Here is an 18,900-nt window from a genome sequence, read left to right as displayed (position 1 = left end):
CCCCCCCCGACAACCTAAGTTAAAGCAGGGAGAGGGTGTGCACCAATTCGCCAATCCCTGAGGACCCGACAGTTCCTAGGGCCTGTTTCTCCCAGTGCCTGCTACGAGTTGGCCTTCTTCTTTAATGGCTAGGTGAATCGGCCGCGAGAGCTCACCTTTTCAGAGGTGTAAATCTCTGCAGGGTTACCGATAAATTTTTATGCGATGTAACATGCAGAAAAGTGCATACAACGTACCTGTTTAAATAATAATTAATAATAAAACACCCAGATAAAACAACATTGCTGGTAACCACAGGAGTTCCACGCACACCTTGTGTTCCTTCCTGAGCACAATCCCCTCCCTAGACTAACTCACTTTCTTGCGTTGCCTTATAGCTTTACCACCTAGATATGCATGCCTAAACAGTACAGTTTTACTTGATCTGTTTTCGAACTTTTACGAGTGGGAACTATTGTATTATTTTGTGGTTTTGAATTAATAGTGAATTTGTGTATGTAGGCAATTTTTACTGCTGTCTAGTATTCCATTGTATGACTATAACTGTACTCATTCTAATGTTGATGAGCATTTTGTTGTTCCAGTTTGGGGATACTAAGAAAAATGCTGTAAGCATTATTATACTTAGATGCTAGTGCAAATGTGTAAGATTTTTTAAGGATATGTGTCTTGGAGTCCTAAGAGAATTGTTGGGGGTATGCATAACTTGACCAGATAATGCCACACTTTTATTTGAGATGCAGCAAATTTAACTTCCCAGGACACATCTTTACTTTGGTTTGCAGTTCCTGGAGCCCCTCCTTTTCTCATTAAGAGTAGGTTTTTGTCATTGAGCACTCGGAACTATCAAGATGATACTGAGTTTTTAATGATGCTTTACAGAGTACCAGTTAACAGTTGATATGACAACTTATTTTGCGAATGTAAAAAATTGTACCTAAAGTCTCCACAGTGTCTTACTCTTAAACCTTGTTCTCTACCCCAAGGGTAGAGAAACCTGTAGACATGATAAATAGGTATCTCAGTTCCCTTTGTTTCCTTTGGTGTCTGTGGATCTTTGTCAAACCAGAGTTCCTACATTTCATCGTGGGTTGTTCCTGTAGAATCCCTTGCACTTTAATTAACCACTACCCTTGTTAGGCATTTAAAGTCAGTAGGTGAGCCTGACTCCCCTGCAGTTTGTCATTGGATGTGGAGAAGAACAAGATGCTAACCTTTTCTGGAAGGACTGTAGCGTAGTGAGCACCTGTGCTCCAGCTGCTCAGGTTTTCAAGGCTTTGACACAATCAACCTAAGCCTCCTTTTTCAAGCTTGACTGCTCATCCCAAAGCATTTGTGCATGATATTGCAGTGTTCTTAAAGTTTCCTTTTTGTAGCTCCCATGAAGGAAGTTATTTTAAAACCTTCTTGGATGTTAGTAATTATCTTCAGAAGCCATGTGGTCATTATGTTTCTACATGAGTTTGGGGACAAAGGCATTGAGTTTATCCTTTGAAGTTATGGAATTTCCTACATTTCCCTTAGGAAATTGTCCGTGTGTGTGTGTGTGTGTGTGTGTGTGTGTGTGTGTGTGTGTGTGTGTTTCCTGAAAACTTTGGAAAAGACCAAAGAAAGGTGAGTGGAACTTAGCTGTTCCAGTTAGTTGGAGGCCTCTTCTCATCTACAGCTGTTTATCGCTTTCAAGTAAACATGGTAGTGTCCTGTGTGGCAATGTTCCCAATTTTATCCTTTCTTCCCAGGGAATACATACTTAGAACTTTGATTAAAGATGGTTTGAGACGCCATATAGTGCAGCTACATGGAAGCTATGGCTAAGTTTTATGATGGTTCTGCTGATTCCTTGATAATAACAGTTAATAATAATCAAAATATTACAGCTTCTGTTTACTGACAACCTGTACGATGTGCCAAGCAATATACTAAATGCTTTACCTTCATTATCTCAGCTCCATAAAACAAGCCTTTTTTTGCCCAAAAAATGGTCATTCGATATGGTTCAAATTAATTTTATACATTTTACATATGAAGAAGCTGAGACCCAGGTTTTACATAAGTACACAGTAGTCTGACTCCAAAGCTTATGCTCTTCAATATATTAAGCTGTTCCTCACTAAGACTTATCCAGCTAAGTGATAACAAAGCAAAAGCTAAAAACCAGTTCTGCTTCTATCAGTTATCTATCAATTATTCTATAATAATTATCAACACAGTTTCCAAGATATATGGTGTTTTGTTTCGATAAATCTCAAATAGTTAAAAACAGTATTAGTCATTTTCATATTTGACAGGGTCCCATGAAATAGATGAGATACATGTTCTATAAATTGAATAACCTTGTTTCTGGGTTTGAAGTAAGCAACATTTCGGCCCCTACAACATGTACCATTTCCTGTGCACTGCTCAAGGGAATAAGATGTAGTCACTGTGCCTGCCTCCCAGTGCTCGTCACTGAGATCTTTCTAAGGCACCATCAGGAAGCTGGGAGTGATTAGGGTGGTAGGTAAGAATGGGACTGGAGACAGACATTTTATATCTGGGTACTGAAGCCTAATTTTCTCTCTCAAGGGAGGAAGCAGACACTGGCTTTTATTTTTGTTCAAATAATATGTACTTGAAAATAATCTAAACTATAAAACTGTATCCTGGGAAAGGTGAAGATCTGGCTCTCCCTGTCCTGCTCCCCACTCGTAACCACTTTAACCTTTGGTATTTATCTTTTCTGATTTTTGTTGTTGTTCTGTGCCAAAAACTCTTGATCAGAGAAATGTACTAGTGGAAGGAACTTAAGGAATCTTCAGGTCTAGCTTTTACATTTTGCAGAAAGTGAGAGGTCCCAAGAGATTAAATGGTGTCACAGCTGTGGTAGCAGGGTTGGAGCGAAACTCTGGGCAGTGCTTGGGCTTTAGTTGAGGGCCTGCTTGTACTATTGGACAAAATCAATAGCACTGTTCTGTTCTAAAAACCTGACTGTGAAAAGCAAAAGTTGGACAGTTAAATTTCAGACTGACTTTGAATTCATTTTCAAGATTGAGGTTTATGTCATCTCAAGTAGAATAGTTTATTGTTTATCCTGTGATCTTTTCAAACTGAGGTCATATTATATAATACCTCATTTTTGAGCCACTAGCTCCTACATACAGTTCTTTTTGTTTGTTTGTTTTTTCTGTGATTATAAACAAAACTACAGGTGGAAACTGAACTACTGAAACCCCCAACTAGTAGGTCAGACACCATTAATAGTTTTCCATGTCAGAGCCCCTAGGTTTAGCTGGAATTTCCATATGACAGAAAAAACCTAGGTATCTGTTCCTCTCAGAAATTTATCAGCAGTCTCCCCTCCTACCCTCTCTCAGCCCAAGCACCTTCTTTGGTGATACTATAGAATTTGTGGAAATAAATAACTCTTGAACAACATTGGGAACTGCTATAAAATGATGCAAATAACATAATATGGCTGTGTAATACTTAAATATATACTGGATCTCTGTGCTCTTGGAAGTATTCATGCAGCAATATCTGAAGGGTGTACGTAGAAGTCCTATACCGAGGGTGCAAAAAAAACGTATACAAGTGGACACTTTGGCCAACATTGTTCAAGCAGTAGTTTGCCGTAATCAGAAGTGTCTGGACGCTGATGGTAACCACTTTGAGCACCTCTTGTAATTGCAGAAGTTAAATGTGACTTGTATTCATCTTTTGTTATCTATATATATTGAGTATTACAATTTTAATTTTAATGCAGTTTTCCTTAAAATGTGTATACATTTTTTTGATACCCTCTGTATATATAATTCATACAGTAGAATTTAGTCACATTATCAATGATTATACCTGGAAGGACACAGAAACAAATGTAACCCATTATTTAAAAAGGTACAAAGTAGTAACCCCCCTAAATATGTAGCATAGGAGAAAATCCTCACAACTCTGAAGTAACTAGATTCAGTAATTAGAAGCTGGGCATCTTGACACGGGATAACATTTTGGATATCTTTGAGCAGATCTAAGTAATTTTCACTGCCCTTAGGACTTTTGACATAGCCATAGCATCTCTAAAAAGAGGAAACCTGAATAAATAAAAATCTAAATTGACTACATGGCCCACTCTTAGATTATTTGATGCTCTTTCTTCAGTTTCAGTTGGCAATTCATTTGACTGCTCTTTTGAATAAAAATACTGAAGTTGAGGCTCTTTTTCTGAGTTTCCTGGTATGAGCCTTCATCATGGATATTTGAAACCTGTCATTAGAAAGTTCCTCATATATCAGGCCATTACTATGGGTAAAGCTAATGAAAGCCGCCTTTGATCTGTGTGTTTAGGTTTCTTCAGTGAGAGGTAATTTTCTTACAAGCAGCCAGTTTAGATTCTTCTCATTTTCCTCTTAACAGAGACTCACCTGATTCATGATACTGAATAAAACTTTTTTCAGTGCAGTAAGTTACATAAATACAGAATTATATTTTAACTATGAATAGTCATATGTATTTAATTGAATATTTATTTGCTTTATTTCCTTGTAGGTATCTTAAAAGACTTTGAACTTTACTATTTTTGCCATCTGAAAAAAAATACGAATTACCTGTGATATTTGGACCCTGTTGTGGTTGGGCTCTCTTCCCTCATACCTGTAGAAATTGTGTATTACCAGTTTTCTCTAGTTTAGTGTATGGGAAGGAGAGTTTCATATCCTTCCTTTTCTCTTCATAAGGAAATGCAGCCTGAGAGTGATTCCATATTCCAGACAGTCCAAAGAATTCTGAACCATAAGCTGAGCTTAGTCCCAGGTGAGGCTAATAGTTTTTCAAGCACCAGAATTTTCATTATTTCAAGTAGTCTCAGTATAAATGTCCTATAGCCTCATTGTTTTTTACTATTCAAAGTACTAACACTATAAATAAAGTAAGCCACTCTAATTTAAACGTATATTTATTAGGTCCTACTGTATACAGGGTACTAGACTAGGCATTATGGGAATATTTACAGAAGAAGACAATATGTTTCCTTCCCTATTTATACATGATAAATTCCATGATGCACATTCAGTGCTATGAGGGAGAAGAAGGATCTGATCTACATGGAGAATGTATCTGGTATTAGGAATAAGAAAAGAGCAATTGGACATGAGAAATATCCTTTTTTTCTTAAAATTAAGGGAGCTAAGCTTGAAGTCGAAAGGGTATTTTTAAAAATTTGTTTTTAAAAAATGTAATTGAATGACACATTATAGTAATTATTTTCCTTAAAGGAAAGAGAATTCTATACTCCAAAATAACGTGTGGCAAATTTTAAAGAACTCATTATAGGGTAATCCACACTGGAGTTGTATTTAATGCAACCTATTTAAGTGAATACAACAAAAATTAAAAATATTAGAAGTCAGTTAAATTTATATTGGTTTTTATTAGTTATTTAATTTTCGCTGTGTCATTTGTAACTTTCATCTTGTTTCTTTATCTTTTAGACCTGGAATGGCCAAATATCTGGGTGAAGTTAAAAGTTTGAAACTGGATGATGATTCATTCATAGAAGGAGTAAGTGACCAAGTACTTGTGGCAGTTGTGGTCAGTTTCGCTTTGATTGCTACCCTGGTATATGCACTTTTCAGGTGAGACTAAAGCACAAAAGAATTGAAATAATGTATATTTACAGGGGCCACTGACTTTCTGACTGCTTCTATTAATGTTTAATACAGAGGGTGCCAAAAAAATATATACACATTTTAAGAAAGGAAAAAAACTATATTAAAATTGTAATACTCAATATATACCGATAACAAAAGATGACTACAAGTCATGTGTATACATTTTTTGGCACTACTGGTAACTTAATATGAAAAGCAAATAATAGATCTCAGTAATTACTAAGGCATTTTATTTTCCACTAGGCCCTAAATGCTACCATACATTTTTCCTAATATCAACTGTCTTATAGGATAAAAATTTAAAATTATCCATATTTTTAATAAAATGGTAATATTTTCTATAGGAGTATCACAGTTTAAAATTTTAATTTTCATAATTGAATACATCAACTTGTAAGTGATATAATAAGTGCAAAATATAAAATTGAAAACAGAAATAGGCAAAAAAGTATAAAATAGAAAAATATTAATTCCAAAAATTGCAGATTAGTGAGTTTCTTATAAAAATTACAGAAAGGATTATTAAACAGAAAGTGAAGGGGCCGGCCGAGTGGCTCAGTTGGTTAAGAGCTCGCTCAAGAGTTTGAGCTCTGAGCAACAGCGGTTCGAGTCCAGCCCGAGCTGAGCAGCCGCTGAGCTGCCAACAGGTAGCAGGATGGCTCAGCTAAAAAAAAAAAAAACAGAAAGTGAAGAGTTAGGAAAAAATGGTAATTAATTTACTCTTTTACCGCTGCATGGTTAGTTTCTTACTAGAGTAACATTATCTTGATTTCAGTAGGGTAATTATTGGGTTGTCAGAAAAGTCATGACGCATTTTTGCAATGAAAAACAGAAAAAATACATCATGAGTTTTCCGACAACCCAGTAATACTGTACCTGGTGATACACGTGTGGACATAATGGCGAAATTATAGCTAGATGATAGCAGATTTAAATGAATTCATAACTCGTTGACAGGTTGTTCCTAGGAATACTGACTAATGTTTTAATGTAAACAAAAAAAAAAGAGGACACTGAATTATTACAGGGCTCTACCCTTGAGCCTGTTCTACTCATTTCTTTTAGCAACTTAGTTGAAGAAGAAAAGGAGCATGTTTATTAAATTGTCAGTTGAGAAGGGTAGCTAATGTATTGGTACAACAGAATTAAGATTCAAAAATGGGTCATTCCATATATCTGTGGTAAACTGGTCTTTGACCTATGGTGCCAAGACCTATCAATAGGGAAAGATTTCAACAAATGATGTTGGGACAACTGGATAGCCACATGCAGAAGAATGAAGTTGGACTCATACCACATTATATGCAAAAATTAACTCAAAATAGATCAAATATCTAAATGTAATAGGTAAAATTATAAAACTTATAAGAAAACATAGGAATAAATCATCAGGATTTTTAGATATAACACCAAAAACATGAGCAACAAAAGAAAAAATAGATAAATTGGACTTCATCAAAATTAACTATTGTGCTTCAAAGAACATCGTCAAGAAAGGGAGAAGACAACCTGCAGAATGAGAGAAAACATTTCAAATTATATATCTGATAAGGCTCTTGTATCTGAATATATAAAGAACTTAAAAAGACAAATAACCCAATTAATAAATAGGCAAAGGATCTGAATAGACATTCCCCCAAAGATACACAAATGAACAATAAGCCTGGGAATAGATGCTTGACATTATTAGTCATCAGGAAAATGCAGATCAAAACCACAGTGAGATACAACTTCACACCACTGAGATGGCTAGAATCAAAAAGTCAGATCACAATTGTTAAGGATGTGGAGAAATTTAGAACCCTCATACACTGCTGGTGGGAATGTAAAAATGGTGCAACCACTTTGAAAAACTGTCCGTTCCTCAATTGATTAAACATAGAGTAACCATATGACCTAGCAGCTTCACTCCTAAGTATATATACCCATGAGAAATGGAAACATATTTCCCCACAAAAAACCTTGTACAGGAGTGTTCATAGCAGTATTATTCATAATATTCAAAAGGTGGAGGGCTGGCCGAGTGGCGCGTTTGTTAGGAGTTGGCTTGGGACGCCAGCTTTGAGCAGCAGGGCCCCGGTTCGGATCCCACATGAGGGCCATTGAGACTATGCCCTCTACAGCTAAGATGGGGAACAACAGCTTGACCTATAGCTGGACTGCCGTGAGTTGCCGGCGACAGCGTAGGCTATAGTAGCCGGCAGCTGGCGTGAACTTTCGTGAGCGGCCGTGAGCGGCTATCCAATAGCTGGTGAGCAACTGCCTCACCCGGGAAGAGCGCAGTAATACCAACATGGGCCAGTGAAGTGACATCCTCCACAACTAGACTGAAGTACAAAAGGACAGCAACTTGTCTGTTTCACTTCCCCAATTCCCCAACCCTGTTCCCCTCCCCCAATTCTCCAATAAAATCTTTAAAAACAAAAAAAGGTGGAAACAACAGATATCTGATAGATGAAAGGATAAACAAAATGCCATATATCCATACAACGAATGTTATTCAAGTATATAAAAGAATGACATACTGATACATGCTACATCACAGATGAAACTTAAAAACATTATGTTAAGTGAAATAAGCCAGACACAAAAGGCCACATATGAGTCTGTTCATATGAGTGTCCATAATAGGAAAATCTATAGAGATACAAAGTAGGTAAGTGGTTGCTTAGGACAAGAGTGGAAGATGGGGGTATAGGGGGTGATAGCTAAAGGGTATGGGGTTTGTTTTTTTTTGAGGTTATGAAAATGTTTTAAAGTTGACTGTGGTGATGAATTATATCTCAATAAATCTTTTTTAAAAAATGGGCCATGACCAAGCAAATACAAAATATTTGTTCTTTACCTATTAAGAATGGTAAATTGTTGAGTGAGAATTTGTAAGTGAAAGACACATCATAAAACCACAAGTCAAGTAGCCCATTTTATTTAAAAATATCTCTATAAGTTTATTATTTATTTATTTATTTTTAGCTGAGCCAACCTGCCACCTGTTGGCAGCTCAGCCCAGGCCGGGAATTGAACCGGTGACCCTGTTGGTCAGAGCTTGCATTCTTGAGCGAGCACGTAACCAAGTGAGCCACTCGGCCCACCCAGTTTAATTTTATTTTTAAATACTTTTATTTCCCCTTGTTTGTTTTTCTAATTTACTTACTATGGATACTTACTACTTGCATAATAAAAGTTTTTTTCCCACAAACTGGAATGATATGAAGCCGAAACTAAAAGTTGCTACTTAATAAGGCAATTGTATATTGTAGATGCCAAAAAAATAATAGTATTAGGCTGCATTAATCAAAATAACCAGATAAAGGTCACATTTTGAATATATTCAATTTGGGTCAAGAATTTTAAATTGTAAAACATTCAGGGTAGGTTATCAGAATGGGTAAAGCTATGAAAACAAAAATTCTTAAAGTAACTGGGGATATCTAGTTTAGGGGAAAAGGCCGTAGGACATAAAGCTGTCTTTAAATATGATGAGGGCTTGTCTTGTTGAAGAATTAGGTTTATTCTGTGTAGCTTCATGGAACCAGGGTGTAAAGGAAGAACCTGCAGATTTTTCCTTGCAGAGTAGGGAAAAACCTGGATCTACCCTACTGTGTTTGTCTCCTGTGTGTCTCCTTTATATTTACACAGAACGCTTCTGGTCACCAAATGTGTGGCAGTTTTTTCCCCGCACACCAAGCAGTTCTCCATGACAGCAGCTGATTAGAGATTTGATTTTAAATTGTATTTATGTCTTCTGTGAACTAATGGTTATATTTTGTCAGCTTTCTTTTCTAAAATTTGAATTTTTTACTAAAAATTGAATAATCATAGGATGGATTTCTTTAATTTTCCTTATCCCATTAGTATATTGATTTAGAATTCTTATTGCTATTGGATATTGGCTCACCCATAGAGTAAAGTTTCCTCTGTAGAGTAACACTGGGATTGTGCGTACTTAAAATATTGCTGTTGAAGAGATTTCACTTTAGAAAATACTTCTGCAGCCAAATGAAATTAAGCCATGATTCAGATGTAAATCTTCACTCCCAACCTACCAACTTAACCACCACTTCTAATTTTCAATTCTTATATGTCTTATCCCATCCTATTATATCGGCTACTAACTTCTCACTTTTAATTCTCTGTTGTAATTGTTAATGTTAAGATATTAGTGGTATGTTAGCTTTTGGCTTTTCTATACTATATAATTTTAGTTTTTGTTTTTCTCTGTCCCTTCCCCTCATAGGTGAAAAGTTGGGAGAAGGACCGAATTAGATATGGAAGGGTGTTCAAAAAGATAATAATATATAGAATTATATAGCTTTTTTTTTTTTTTTTTTTTTTTTTTGGCTGAGCCATCCTGTCACCTGTTGGCAGCTCAGCGGCAACTCAGCTCGGGCCGGGCATTGAACCGCTGTTGATCAGAGCTCACCCTCTTGCGTGAGCTCTTAACCAACTGAGCCACTCGGCCGACCCTTATAGCTGCTTATTTTGAAGGAATTTTACAAAAGAATTAAATATGTTAATTGCTCTTTTATTGTTTGTAAGTCTGCAATTACATTAAATCCACAAGGTACTAGGACTCTGGATTTCATCATTTGCCAGTTAAAAATGAAATGAGCCGATAATCAGTGATCTCAAAATAGCCTGGAATGTTCAGTCTGGAATTGGAGTAGAGCTGTACGCCATCATTTACATTTATTAAGTTACCAGTAGTACTAGGTCGAAAATTAGACACATAAAGAAAACTGATTCATCTGACAATATATTATATTCAAAGTTTATTATATTTTATTCAACAGAAATGCACATCAAAACATTCACCCAGAAAACCAAGAACTAGTAAGGGTGCTTCGGGAACAACTTCAAACAGAACAGGTACTGTTTATATAAATATGTGCATTTATGTAAGCAGTAGATAATTCCCCTTGCATATGAAATCGTGATGAAATATTAATAAATAACTTTTTGGAAACATGGGCTTCTTCCTGCTTTAAACTACCATAAATTATTCTATCAATTCTATATTTTCAGATTAGGCAAATGACAATCTTAATCTACTCACATGTTTTCATATGTTGTTGTGGTTTCTTTTAACTTGCTTTAAAAGACAGCAGTTTTCTTATTATTTACTTGTGAAGAAATAATCACTCTCTTAATTTGATTTAATAAAAAGTAGTGGAAAAACTATTCTTTCTAACATATATTCCCCTAAGACCTACAAAGAAATGACTATTAAGGGTGGCTTTTTTCTTTTCTTTTTCTTCAATAATCAAAGTTAACAAAACAAGTTAAGCAAAGAAAAGAAGAAAACTTCTCTTCTGCCTCTTCTTTGCTTTTAGCCAGATGGACTCTCCAAGAACCAGAAATGTAATATATTTTATGAAGGCTGGGTTATGTAGGATATTGTACACCATCATGCCAAGATAACTAACATGAAAAAACAAAAATTAAAAATTGATTTCCTACCCACGTCAAACTTTAATTCCAAAGAGGGTTTTATAATTTATCCATTCACCAAATAGTTATTGAAAATCTACCATATGTTTGACAGTGTTCTAGGTATTGGGATTTTAATTGTGAACTAAATAGACAAGAATTCCTACTTCATAGAACTTAAATTCATTGATTCAAAAATAGTTTAAGCATATTAGTAGTACTCTCTTCCAGAGATATTATTGTCAATAATTCATGCTGGGACAGTGTGTAATAATTTACAAAGTGATTTCACATACAACTATTATTTAATCTTCAAACATAAATAAAGCAGCTATTATTATCCCCATTTAACATATTTGATTACTAAGACTTGCTTAAATTCCCAGTAGGATTACATGAATGGATCTAGATATACAGGAGTCCCAGATTGAGGGGGATCTTCTAGATTTTTTTTTATCACTGTCCCATTCATCTACCTCACATCTTCCTCAAAAATGGCATATAGCTCTAGTTAGAATGAAGCTAGTGACTTAGCCTATACTGTGCTGTGTTGTATGGTAGCCACTAGCCACATGTGACTATTTAATTTTAAATTAATTAAAATTAAAAATTCAGCACTTTAGGCACACTAGCCACAGTTCAAGTACTCAGTAGCCAATGTGACAAGTGACAACCAGTTTGGACAGCACAGATAAAGAAAATTTCCACTATTGCTTAAAATTCTGTTGGACAGCACTGGTAATTGGTTTTTTTGTCAGTTAATTTCCAAAGAACAATAATGAAGAGAAGGCTGAGAGGGGAACATTAAGTGCTGTATGTTTTTCTTTTTTGCACCATTAAAAATGACAAAATTGGCTCTCACATCAAGGTGTGACTTTGGCTTATAGACTATTCTAGTATTTTAGGACTGTTTTAGGACACGAGATTTTAGTTACAGTAAATTAATTTTGAATGACCAAAATCTTTGATTTAGTTTACAATTAACAATAACTAATATTTAGGAAATTTGATACTTTTTATTTTGGTAATTTAATGTTTTTAATGCCAGCTACTTTGTTTATAAGATATATGCTAGGTGCTATAAAAACAGGTTTTGATAAGTATTCTAAAAGGTATACATTGCATACTAGTACTAGATAATTTTCTAGTTCCTGGGGTACTGCTACAATGGATCTTGCAGACGAAGTCCTTGTCCTCATAGCACTCACATTCCAGTGGGTTCTTTGATATCTGGATGCTTCTTGTACTGATGATTCCTAATCGGCATTCCTATTACAATTGCACCAGCGATGTAACTGAGAAACATTAAAATTTACTAACCTGACTGTGTGAAGGATTAAATTCAAGTTACCAGTGGTCTTACATTTTTCTACTTCCAAAATAACCAAATAGCCTTCTCTGAAAGTTTAATTCTGAGCTCTTGTGAGATTGTGTATACATGTAACACTTAATCAGGAATGTATAAATGAAAAAGATGTTAAAAATGAGAAATTAATACATACTTGGGAAACAGTTTGACATTTCTTATTCAGCTTATGTATTAGCTCAGCCTTGTGTTACTCAAAATAACTTGCTCATCCTAATAGAATAAAGAGAAACTCCTGAGTTAATCTAGGTTTTTATCTTTAAATTGTGTTCAGGAAGGAAGGTAGAGACCATGCAGTTTATAAATAAAATAACAAGGTAGTCTCATAACTTTATCAAACTTATAAGACCTTGAACTATTACATATCTAAAATTTGATGAGGATTTCACTGTACTGACTGTATTCCTAAGTATAATTTAACATAAAGGTAGTTTTGAAAAACCTGTGCATGTCATGAATATGAATACATACTTTCTCATCAGGATGCACCTGTGGCTGCTCGACAGCAGTTCTACACTGACATGTACTGTCCGATCTGTTTACATCAGGCATCCTTCCCTGTTGAAACCAACTGTGGACATCTCTTCTGTGGTAAGCAAACAATGCTGTATTTGGCAAAAGTGACTGTTTAGACCAAGACCCACATGTGTACACAGGCCGGATTCCTAATTTTCTCTTTGTCACATTTTGTATTTCGTGAGTACAGTAGATTGCTCCTGATATCCTGCTCTACTTACCAGCCACTTTTATTAAGTGTCTGTGGGTTCAGATTTAAAAAACGAGTTATTCAACTTCTCAATAAACAGAAATGTGTTTAACTCAAGTATATCAATACCATGAGGGATTCACTAAATACCTCATTGCTCATCACTTTTTAGTAATTTCATTTATTATTCATCCTTCCCAATGCAGGAAATTTCTTCTCTCAAGGACCCTGCCACCCAAGACCTTCTCTTAGGTCTACTAACTTTTTTATTCTGAGTTAGTACAGAAGTTCTTAGCCTCTTTCTTCAGGACCTCAAGAGGTTTGGTGATAGAGAATGAAAAATTTAGAGCATGTACTGGGACAAGAAGGGAATGTTGGTTTCACATTTACTTAGTGTCAGTAAGGGATGCTTTCTACCCCTGGGCATTTTTCCTGACCTTTCAGAAAGATTTCACAGAGAATAATGAGATATCATATAGTCAATTCTTATGGTCATATGAGATTGGGGAGAGTAAGTTATTACATGATACTTAATATACTTCATCTCATCTAACCACATTAAACCAAGGCTCAGATATGTTAAGAAATTCAGAAAGGGTAACCCAGCTGCTAAGGGACAGAGCCCTATGCTCAATTCCACTCTATAACTGGTGGCAAATACAGCTACTCTCTAAGATTTATCCGATCATTAGACCTATTTTTTCATTGATAGTTCTTTCTGTTTGAACAGCTGTATTCAAGATAGGGTTTTAATTGCTCCCAAAATGCACCCAATTTCCATATAAAGATCAATTTAAAATGTAGCATACAATGATCCTATAAATTGCTTTCTGCCCTTTGTATCTTTTAAGATGATGTGGAATTCTTAGGTATATATAGTGTTAGTGTTGGGGATGACATGCATATTTTAAATCTATACCATTCAATGCAGGGTTTCCTATACCTTGTACTCATTTAGTAAGTACTGACCAGCACCATTATTTTCTCATCCATTAATTTCAACTTCTTTCCTAATATTTTTCTCTAAGTAGCTAACAAATTATAAAACACTGATTTCTGTGTCTGTCTTTATCTGTTGGAAATGCTAATGAGCAGCAAAATAATGAAAAATCAGATAGGGAGAATTGAATGGCTATCAGAGAAAAAAAGATACTTTCCTCTCTTCTCAAACCTCTGGTAGATATTCCTAATCAATTGGACACTCTTTTTCTGAGTCTTGATATGGCCTCAGCCATCCTCTAACACAGTACTCCAGAAAAGTGTTAGGAATCAGTGAGTCTTGGCAGGCAAGATGAATTCTCTTTGCCAACGCAGGCTTAAGTAATTCACTGAGTGGATAACCCAGTCAATTGAAAGATGGCTGTATTGTGTTCTTGGTTTTACCTTTGGGTCTGAGGTAATAGGGTAGATTGCTTCTGATATCCTGCTCTACTTATGAGACACTTTTACTTACCGTCTATAGGTTTAAACATTTTAAAAAACTAGTTATTCAACTTTTTAATAAACAAAATGTGTTCTTTGAATAATAGTTTAATTATATTGATACCATGTATATCAAGATCACTTTAGCTTGGTTCCTGTGTATGGAACTACTTCTGTTCCTTTACAGTGAGTTAAGAATAATGCAGCAACAGACTTCACCTTACTTGCATTTGTAGCCCTCATTATTTTAATTCTCTAAATTAAGTCTTAAGGAGTCTTATTCCCATTTTACAAATAAACAGATTTAGGGAGATTGTGTTCCAGAATAGTCATTGAGTCATCTCTACTCTATTTAGGTGGATCTCTCTTTTTAAAGAGGGGGAAAGTTGAGAAAAAAGGAAAACATCGAATATATCATAGCAGATGTGTATGAACCAAAGTGTTTGGTTTGCTGGACCATAGTTTTTCAGTGCAGGCAAGTGACCATTACATAATTTGCAAAACAAGGACACCAACACCCCAATTTGTGGAAAGGAGATGTGGGATTAAATAAATTATGTCAAAACACATTGAACTTTTGGGTTTAAAGGTAGTAGATAAATCTAAGGTATCATTATAGATGGCAGTAATAATACTAACAGATTTCTAAGTTTTGCTTTCTTGTAGTTTATATATGAAATTAGATTGCTGAAAGGATTAATGGTATGTAATTAGCACAGCATGCTGAGAGAAGGAACAAAATATCAGATAAAGATTGTTTAGCTTTTAAATTCATCTTTTAATTGTTGGACCAGATTTTCCCCACAGTCACTGTTGTAATGTCCAATTTGGAGAGCCTTTGCTGAGCCCATTGTTTTGCTTACCAGTCTCGTATGCCATTTATTTCTGCCTCCTGTATTTGCTCTTGCTGTTCATAAACCTGGATTTTTAAAATCCCACCTGATTTCTGCCTATCTAAATCTTCGCTATCCTACAAAGTTTAGTTCAAACTCTTTCTCTACAAGTTTCTCTAACAAATCCCAGAGAGTTCTCCCTCTCTGTACTCCTTTTGTGCTTAAAGTTAATATTACACAGTTCAAGATTTAACTATCTTCTGTGATTGATTTAAGTATGTTACCTTGGTCTCCTTATCCTTACTTTGATCGTCATTGCTGAATGCTGGACAATTATTTGATCTGGAAGAATCAGAATAAGGAACACAAGAAGGGTAAGCTAGGTTGCTAAGACAAGAGTGAGAATACAGAAAAAATCCTGGACATAGGAGGGAGAAAAGAAGTGCTTAGTTCAGATTCACATCAGGACCTGGATGACCTGAGAAACAAGTGTCCTGCGAAGAAGAAAATAAACTGGCCCCTTAAACATCAGATAGTATTTAAAAATATTTCTTCACTTGTTACTGGTCTAACATTTTGTGCTTCTATACTTACCTCACCTATCACTTTCTTAGGTCTTCCCTTTAGGCTGTGTTTAGCGGTTTTACTACTCATGAACACCTTCAAGCAGAAAAATCAAACCCAACTAGAACAAAAGTTGATTCAGTTATTGAACTGGATTATAAACTTTATTAGGGCAGAGAGCATGTAATCTTTGTATCCGTTGGTTCCTTTTTCATACTACTTAATTACTCTTATTGATACTTAAGTAACTTAACTTTCTAGACTCATAAAAAATAAAAGTTGTGTTTTTGTAACATACATATCAAATTTGGAACAGAAAATTTAGGCTGTGACTTGTTGGTGTCATATTTACAATGATGTTTATTTTATTTGTTTTATATAGTAAATGCAGTATTTTCTAGTAAGCCCCGTAGCATTGAGCAATTAGTGCATGCTTGGTTTTGATTAAATAAAAATGTTTTTCAATGATTGGGAATTACTAGATTTGAATTTACCTGAAGAATGTGTTGGATGAAGTAAAAAATATTTTAAAATAAGGTGATACTGTTAAACTATTTCAAATTTTCTCAGGATATATGGACTTTAAAACACCAGTATTAATATTTTTTTTCCCATTAGGTACCTGCATTATTGCATACTGGAGATATGGTTCATGGCTTGGGGCAATCAGTTGTCCAATCTGTAGACAAACGGTAATGTTTATATCCAGAAAGCATCATTTAAGCTAGTTTGTTTTGTAAAGTTTTATAGTTTCTGTATCTAACTTTTGAATTATTTTGATATTTTTAGCTGAACTTCCTTTATCCAAAGCTTCTATATTATTCCACTATTTTTTATTTTTTATTTTTTAGCTGAGCCATCCTGCCACCTGTTGGCAGCGCAGCAGCAGCTCAGCTCGGGCCAGGAATCGAACTGGCGACCCTGTTGCTCAGAGCTCACACTCTTGAGTGAGTTCTTAACCAACTGAGCCACTCAGCCGGCCCTCCACTATTTTTTAACGTCTTTAAAACACCTCAAAAAACGGGAATTTCCTTTGAAATCCTTGAGTTGTAGTAGAAAACAAATAGTAAATGAATCGTCTCCTAAATCCTAGTAAGTCTTTGTTGTAATACCTGCAAAGAAATAACTAAACTAGCTTAATCAGGCTTAAGTAAATATCCCCTACATATACTTGTTTTGAAAAAATTTTTTCTTTTTAACATTTTTAATCTGCCCCTCTCCAGTAAGGGTCCAGATAGCTTTAAATGAGGAATAATAATTTTTTTAAATGTCTCTTTTGGAAACATAACCATATTGAATTATCCAGAAGAGATTTGACCATTATAGTTAGTGTAGAAGCTACCTCAGTAGGGAGACAAAAAGTTTTTATAAACATATATTGAAGACTGAAATGTCAGCACAGATGAGATTGCCAAATATTCTCAATTTCTTTGACAAACTGGAAGAAGTAATATACTGAAAAACAGAAACTGAAGTCCTTAGTTTTTAAATTAGTAAATGTAGCAAAATAAGACATTCTTTCAGGTGCATATGGTTTTTCATAATTTCCTTTATACTTATTTCATTTTCCATTTAAAATAAAAAGATGTGTCTTTCTGATAATGAGTTATGAACATGTAAAAAGATAGCGTCTCCTTAGGAAGTCTTGCAGTGTGTAAAATAGTCCCAAAAAGGATAGAGAGTTTCCAAGTAAAGATGTTAAATTGAATACGTATATCTACTGTTGCTCCCTCTCGCAACTCCACTAAAACAATAGTAAAGGACATTTTATAAAGGCATAAAACCACAGAGACCAAAAAATAAAACAAAACGATACAAGAGGCAACAATTTTCTAAAAGCTCTTTGTAAAATATAACACACATACAGAAGAGCACACAAAACAAAGAAGTACAGTTTATTATCACAAAGCAACACTTGAGTAATTGCCACTCAGATGAAGAAACAGAAACTGGCCAACAGCCCTAGAACCCTCCTCAGGACCCCTCCCAAATCTTCACCCCTCCTTCATCTAGAGGTAACTACTATTTCCCTTTAAGATAAGCATTTCCTTGATTTTCTTTATAGTTTCATTACCTTGGCATGTACCTCTAAGATTATTGGTTAGTTCTGCCTGATTTTTGGATTTCACATAAATAAAATCATATGGTATGTATTGTTAAGTATACAGAGTGTGCCAAGAAAATGTATACACATTTTAAGAAAGGAAAAAATTGTATTAAAATTGTAATACTCAATATATACCAATAACAAAAGATGAATACAAGTCACGTTTGACTTCTACAATTACAAAAGGTGCTCAAAGTGGTTACCATCAGCGTAATTTTAATACAGTTTTTTCCTTTCTTAAAATGTGTATACATTTCTTTGGCACCCTCTGTATATACACATACACACATATATACACATCTTACAGCCTTTGTTCTGGTTCTCCACTTCCTCCCATCACTGCCTTCTTTTTTTGGTATAGGGATGGAGATTCAGGGCTCTCTCTTCTTCTACATTCCCAAATTCTGCCTCTTTCACATTTGACTCTTTATTGCATGGTCAGGAGGAAAATCTAATATTTTTGTACTGTGTCTCTGGCTGATTTTATATGTGACACAAGGCAGTCAACACTGAAACCTATTTGCCAGTACCACCTCTCATCATCTTTAGCTGTCTACCAGCAACATTGACACCAGGCCCTAGGTCTTACATTAAAGAATTAGCTCCCCCACCCATGGCTTTTCTTAGGGTATATATAAATTAGCAGGTGGTATCCTCTGGACCACGCATAAATTGGCTAGAGGCTAGAAAGGCAGAGATAAACTTGTTTTCATGCAATAGCTTTTGGTTTCCTAACTGCAGAGTAATTCATCCTGGAAGCAAGACAGGTGGCAGATACCTGCTCCACCTCCTTTTCACTGGAAAGAATAATGCATAGGCTGTTGACTCTG

General features: G+C 35.2%; 1 protein-coding gene across 5 annotated transcripts in view; it reads left to right on the top strand.

Moving 5' to 3' along the window:
• Positions 1-18,900, top strand: part of RNF170 (ring finger protein 170) — a 28,182-nt gene that overhangs the window by 609 nt on the left and 8,673 nt on the right. For 2 of the 5 annotated variants that reach the window (XM_019649269.1, XM_019649270.1), the window contains exons 2-6: positions 4,710-4,785; positions 5,463-5,606; positions 10,436-10,511; positions 12,921-13,029; positions 16,582-16,655. In XM_019649269.1, the coding sequence (XP_019504814.1) occupies positions 5,470-5,606; positions 10,436-10,511; positions 12,921-13,029; positions 16,582-16,655 (396 nt within the window). In that variant the 5' untranslated portion in view covers positions 4,710-4,785; positions 5,463-5,469. The remainder of the gene's footprint in view (positions 1-4,709; positions 4,786-5,462; positions 5,607-10,435; positions 10,512-12,920; positions 13,030-16,581; positions 16,656-18,900) is intronic. The other 3 variants (XM_019649271.1, XM_019649273.1, XM_019649274.1) reach the window with 2 other exon arrangements.

This window comes from Hipposideros armiger, unplaced genomic scaffold (genome assembly GCF_001890085.2).
Source record: "Hipposideros armiger isolate ML-2016 unplaced genomic scaffold, ASM189008v1 scaffold_131, whole genome shotgun sequence".
Classification (NCBI taxonomy): Eukaryota; Metazoa; Chordata; class Mammalia; order Chiroptera; family Hipposideridae; genus Hipposideros; species Hipposideros armiger.
The sequence above is the reverse complement of the archived record's forward strand: the minus strand, read 5'-3'. Positions and strand labels throughout refer to the sequence as shown.